At 26.8% G+C, this 6,740-nt stretch overlaps 1 protein-coding gene across 1 annotated transcript in view; it reads left to right on the top strand.

Moving 5' to 3' along the window:
• LOC117174360 (dehydrogenase/reductase SDR family member 4) overlaps positions 1-6,740 on the top strand; it is a 17,730-nt gene that overhangs the window by 7,715 nt on the left and 3,275 nt on the right. Inside the window, exons 3-4 of the mRNA XM_033363419.1 lie at positions 1,474-1,698; positions 5,705-5,839. Of these exons, the coding sequence (XP_033219310.1) occupies positions 1,474-1,698; positions 5,705-5,839 (360 nt within the window). The remainder of the gene's footprint in view (positions 1-1,473; positions 1,699-5,704; positions 5,840-6,740) is intronic.

Below are 6,740 nucleotides of genomic sequence, written 5' to 3'. Positions count from 1 at the left end.
ATGGACATAAAAGAAGCTAGAGAAGTATGCCAGGACAGGAAAGTATGGCGGCAAATAGTTAATAAAAAGAGTGTGAGTAGAGTGAATGACGCCTGAAACAAAGACCGTGGCTATTAATGGACCCAAGTGGGGAATCTTGCAGAACGACTTCGTGAGGTTCTTCGCTTGGGGTGATTGCTAGAGAGATTGATCAGCAACCTGGTTCGGAGCAGTGTTGCGGAACGAACGTATTATTTACTTAAATAGTACGAGAATTCTGGATCAATTTGAAAAATCTCTATCCCTTCCACACACTACTCCTTTCCCCGGCCGAGTGAGTCACGCCTACCCCGAAAGGAAAATGGCTTAATGGTGTAATAATAAAAAAAACAACATCGTTTTCAATCAAGGCAGATGAATTTTGAAACATATAGTTGAATTTTTAAGCAAAAAAGACGATTTTTTAAGAAGCCAGTTGAATGTTCAACAAAAAAGTTCTTTTTCAACCAAAAAAAGATGAATTTTCTACCAAAAAATATGAGTTTTCAAGAAAAGAATTGAATGTTCCATCTACAAGGATGCTTCAACCAAAAGCAGTAGCATTATTAATTAAATAATTCAATTTTCAACTCAGAAGGGCGAATTTGGTAGAAGACAGTTGAATTGGCAGCCTGAAAAGTTTAACTTTTAACAAGTAGATATTTTTCAATCAAGAAAAATTGATTTTAAACCAAAAAGTTAAATTTTCAAAAATAACCAATTATTTTTCAAACAAACTTTTGCATTTGCAACCAAATAAATGAACTTTCAACGAAAAAGACAAATTAAAAAAATAGATGAACGTTCAACCAAATAATGGAATTTTCATGCCAAAAAGACGAATCTTTTAAAAAACAGTTAAATTTTCAACAAAAAGGTTAATTTTCAAACCGGAAAAAAGACTGAACTTTTAATCAAAATGAGTTGGATTTTCGTATGGGGTTCTAATGAATCATTAATTAAGTTCAATTTTGGACGAAAAAAATGAGAAAGAGGGAAACTTTCTTAAAAACGAGGGAGAAAAGTGGAATTATTTAAAAAATGGAAGAATAGGGAATAGAGTGTGAAATATATAATTTAATTTGAAATTAATCGATCTTCAAATTTTTCGGCTTAAAAGGGACCAACTATTAGGGCTTGGAATTTGAAGAAAAAAAAATTATTTGAATACGGATTCACGCAATTAGAAAATTGTTCAATTTAAAATGTTCAGTTGCTAGTATTACCAAATTAAATTGTTAAATTTTTTTCTAGTTTTGAACTTTAATTTTAAAAGTCTATTGGTCGCACTTTTGTTCAAAATGTCGCATTTTTAAAAAAAGTCGAAAAAGGTAGAAAAAAATTCGAACGATCTGAGCCCTGAAATTTTATTGTAAAAATTCACTTCCTCCACCCTGGGAATATTGACTTTTCAAATATCAAATATAAAATCCAAATTAATAATAAATTTCGCAGACAAAAGCCAAATTCGGAGGCTTGGATATCCTTGTTTCGAACGCAGCCGTGAATCCAGCTGTCGGTCCAGTTTTAGATTGCAGTGAAGATGTTTGGGACAAGATTTTCGACATCAATGTCAAAAGTACATATCTGCTCATGAAAGAGGCTCGACCTCTCCTCAAACAAGGCAAATCTCCATCGATCATTATTATTTCATCGATTGCAGGCTATCAGCCGTTCGGTGTAAGCAATTAATTTCCTTTTCAGGGAACGTCCATTAATAACGTGAGAATGAGTTTTTAAATTTCAGACCCCCCACCCCATTCTTACGTAATATTTTATATTTTTTAGTGATTATATAAAAAATTAATGGAATTTTTTTTAAACCTTGAAAATTTATAAATCTCCTTGAATGTCTTAGGAGTACCTTCAATTTAAATTTTTGTTTTACTTTTAAAACAGTTTTCGAGGGCTTGACAACTCGGTTTTTAATACCCCAGATTTCAAAATTTTAGAAAATAATTCTAAAGATTTCAAAATATTTCAAAATATTTCAAAGCTTTAAAAATATTTAACACATTTCAAAAAGATTTCATGGATCTCAAAGACCTAAAAATAATTTAAGGATTTGAAAAAGGCGCGTTGACAAGATTTCAAATATTTCACAAAAAATTTTTAACTTTCAAAAGATTTCAAGGATTTTAAATAGTTTAAAAAGAGCACTTTTCAACATAGATCAAATATTTTAAAACATTTCACAGATTTCAAATGGTTTCGGAAGATTTCTAAATATGTCACAAAGATTTCAAACATTTTAATCGTTTTAAATGAATATACAAAAGATTTTAGATAGATTTAACAAATATTTAAAACAATTTCGAAAGGCTTCAATAAAGATGAGAAGATTTCGAAACATTTTAGAAATATTTCAAGGATTTCAAAGATTTTGCCAACATTTAAAAAGATTTCAAATATTTCAATTATTTCAAATGAATACAAAAGGTTTCACAAAGATTTCATAAAACTTTCATAAAAATTTCATAACCATTTCAAATTCAAAGATTTCAAAAAGGGAGTAAACCAGATTTCAGAACACTTTGAAGATTTTAAACTATTTGAAATTTGTTTAGAAGATTTCAAATATTTCACAACAATTTTAAAACTTTCAAAAGATTTCAAATATTTCAGAACATTTTCAAGATTTAAAACTATTTCAAATTTGTTTAGAAGATGTTAAAAGATTTCACAAACATTTCAACGATTTTACAAATATTTCAACGATTTTACAAAGATTTCAAAGATTTCGGAACATGGTAAAGATTTGCAACGATTTCTTTTTTTCTAGGATTCCAAAAGATTTCAAATATTTCAATGATTTTAAATGAATAGAAAAGATTCACGAGATTTCCTAGAGATGTCAAAAGATTACAAGAATTTTAAATATTGAAAAAGGATAAATTAAAGCAGATTTCAAAGATTTTAAAACATTTTAAATATTTTAAATATCTTCAAAATTTGTAGAATATTTTAAAAGATTTCAAATATTTTATTAATTTTAAATGAAAAAAAAGATTTCATACAGATTTCACAATTATTTCGAAGAATCCGAAAGGATTTCAAAAGATTTCAAGAATTTTGAAGATTTGAAAAAGGGTACAGTCGACCAAAGCACAAAAAATTTCAAAGATTTTGAACGATTTCATATTTTTTAGAAAATTTTCAATTATTTCATCACAAAACTTTCAGATATTCCAGAGATTTTACATTTTTTAAATTATTTCAAAAGATTTCAGAGAAATGTTAAGATTTCACAAAGACTTTAATTACTTCAAAATATTTCAAAGAATTTATAAAGATTTAAAAATATTATCAAAAATTTCACACAGACGACTTATTTTCGCAAACAAAATAAGAATTTATTTATGATTCTGCTTTCTTTAGAAATTTTTGGTCATTAAAAAAATTAAATGTTTAATTGTTTACATGTATAACAAACGATTATTTGATTTTTGATGTAAAAAAAGGAAATCTAAAAAAAATTGATTTTTTGACCTGGAAAATCTGGAAAGGGCCTTAAATTTTGTCGAAAAGGCTTTCTGTATTATGAATTTTTCCTATTTCTAGATTTTTTACGGATTCATAAGGAATCGATAGGATTACAGCTATTTAACATTCTTTGAAGATAAAGAGTTGTATGATATTTCCAACGATTCCAGAAAATTACATGAGTTTTCAGACTTCTAATCATTTTAAAAGATTTCATCAGCTTGAAGAAATTAATTACCTAGTACAATTTCAGAGAGAATCTCAATTTTTCAAGGAATTTAAAAATATTTTAAGGGCGTTCAAGGAGTTTAGTCAGATTTCCAGAGATTTTAATGGCTTTCAGAAGATACTGAAGGATTTTGAAAGGATTAACAAAATTTTCATATGATTTCAAAATACTTAAAAGGATTTTCATTGATTTTAACTGTTTTTAAGAGAATTACAAGTGTTTTGATGCTTTCAATGAATTTCAAAGGATTGTCGAACATTAAAAAGGATTTTAAGGGATTGTGAGGAATTTTAATGAGCTTTAAAAGATTTTTAATGGATTTTAACGTATTCAAAAGGATATCCAGAGATTCGGAAAAATTCCCACGGATTTTAAATATTTAAATTATTTTAAAGTTAAATTATATATATATATAAATTATATTATATTGTTATATTATTATTGTTTATTTTAAAGAAAAGGGATTTCAAAACATTTTAGGGAAATTCAAAAATTTTAACTGATTTTAAAGGATTTCCGCGGATTTTAAAGGTTTACAATTGAATTTTTAAGATTTTAAATAGTTTTGAATATTTTCACTGTTTTTAAGGGATATATGGGACTTGAATAGATGTCAACATTAGTCACGGGATTTCAAAGGATTTCATGTGACACCGAAGTATTTTTACGCATTTCGAAGACATTATTTCATCAGATTTCAAAATATTTCAAAGGATTTTAATGAATTTTAAGGGTTTTTGAGGAATTTTAACGATTTTTAAAACATTTTAATGGATTTTAACATATGTCACGGGATTTCCAGAGATTCGGAAAAATTTCCAAGAATTTTAAAGATTTCAGTTAATTATAAAGAGATTTCGAAAAATGTTATGGAAGTTCGAAGATTTTAACAGATTTTAAGGTATTTCCACGTATTTTAAATGATTACAATGGGATTATGAAGATTTCAAAGATGTTTCGAATTTTTGGAGGGTTATAAAGTTAAATGCCCCAGTAATCATGAAACATGAAACACGGCATTCCAAGGATTTGGAAAAATTCCTACGGATTTAAAAGATTTTAATCTTTTTTAAAGATATTTCAAAGATTGATTGGTATCTCATAATATTTCGAAATAATTCACTGAATTTCAAAGATTTTAACCGCTTTTAGAGATTTTAAGAGATTTCTGCGGATTTCAAAGAATTATGATGTTTAATGATTTTAAAAGATTGCAAAGATTTCCAGGGATTCCACCGGATTTCATTAACATATTAAGCATGAAAATAACATTACATGCATTTTTTTTAAATAATGTGTATGATAGTATAAAAAGTAATTTAAATAGCCAAAAACAGATGCTGATTATCATATTTAAACAAAATAATTAAAAAGAGAAAACTTATATCAGAAATGCTTTGGACCCTCCCTCCCTCCGACAAACACTTACGTAATTAATGGACATTGTCTAATCAAAAAGTATTCTATGTATTTAAATGATTTATAAATCAATTATTTCGATTTCAAATTTGCATTTTTTAAATTAATTCTAGAAAAAAAACGCACAGAATATAATGATCAAAGATAGACAACACACTCTTAAATGCTTTGCCTTCAAAATAAAAAATTAAATAAAAAAGAAGGCACCCTCCAAGTCCCTTTTTTTCTCTCGTCTTTTTTAAATCATAATTGAAAACATTTGACCAAAGAAGATGAAAAATTTGGTATATTTTTTTATTGTGATCCATTAAAGATAAAAATTAAAAAACGAGAGAAAAATAATAATAAAGGGAATTTAGAGGTTGCCTTCTTTTTTTCTCCTCTATACTTTATTTTGAGTTTTTTGAAATTTAAATGCAGATATTTACAAGTGCATTCTTTAAAATTATCAGTAGATTCCATTTTTTATTGTCAAGAATTCTATAGTTTAATTTTAATTTTGGTCATTGAAGAGGATTAAAATGTTGACTTAATCTAAATTTCTTCAATTTTCAGTTGTTGGGCGTGTACTCAATTAGTAAAACTGCTTTAATTGCATTGTGCAAAGCCACATATGAGGATCTTGCAGGAGATGGTATTCGAGTAAATTGTATCGCTCCTGGTGTCATAAAAACCAAATTTTCACAAGCGGTAAGTCTTAATTTTCAGAGTAAATAAAAGGAGTAATAAAAAATTAAAATGTCCTAAGCATTACAAATCTCAGGGTGGTTGCTAGACCGGAATTTTTTAACATTTGATTAATTTTTTTTTTTTTACTCTGTAATCTTCTACTATTTTATTTTGGTCTTCGACGTTATAAAACTACTTTTAATTTTACAATATTAGAAAACCACTCAAAATTAAGGTTTGAATACTTATACTTTATTGTACAAATTTACAAATTTAAACAAAGAAAACATATAAATTTTTACAAGCAATACTTTGAGAATCCGGGAATCTTGACCGGGAATTTTACAAATTTACAGAAGAAAAATTTGTCCAAATCCGATTTCAACAGTTTTTAAAGTAATTACTTGAATTGATATCTTATTAAATTATGATATCATTCAGTTTACAATGCGTAATTGGAAAATATTTTACCTGAAAAATTCTCTATTTTCGATTTTTATTTTTAAGCTTATATTTTTAATTTAAAGAATTTTGCGTGCAGTTTTGAAGACTTAAACAATTAAATATTAAAAACGTTTAAAGGATAATTATTTGATATTTAGCAATATTTGACTTATAATTTAAGACGACTAAATTCAAGCCAAATATTTAAAATTAAACAATTTGAAACTTATCTGTTTTACATAGAAAGCTTTAAATTGTTAAAATTTCGAAAAGCTTTTAACATTTTAACGTTCCAATTTTTATTGTTCTACTTAATAAAATGTTAAATTTGTAAGCGAAATTGTTGAGTTTTGATGTATAAATAATAATTGAACATGTACAGTCTGTCAAGTTAAAGCGTGGGTGGCTTTACTCGCAGTCGGTAAGGTGTATCGACATGATTTTGGTGTCAAAATATTAGGAAGAGCTCCCTCTTTCA

The sequence above is a fragment of the Belonocnema kinseyi genome, chromosome 6, assembly GCF_010883055.1.
Source record: "Belonocnema kinseyi isolate 2016_QV_RU_SX_M_011 chromosome 6, B_treatae_v1, whole genome shotgun sequence".
Lineage (NCBI taxonomy): Eukaryota > Metazoa > Arthropoda > Insecta > Hymenoptera > Cynipidae > Belonocnema > Belonocnema kinseyi.
Note: the sequence above shows the minus strand (reverse complement) of the source record. Positions and strands in the feature narration are given on the sequence as shown.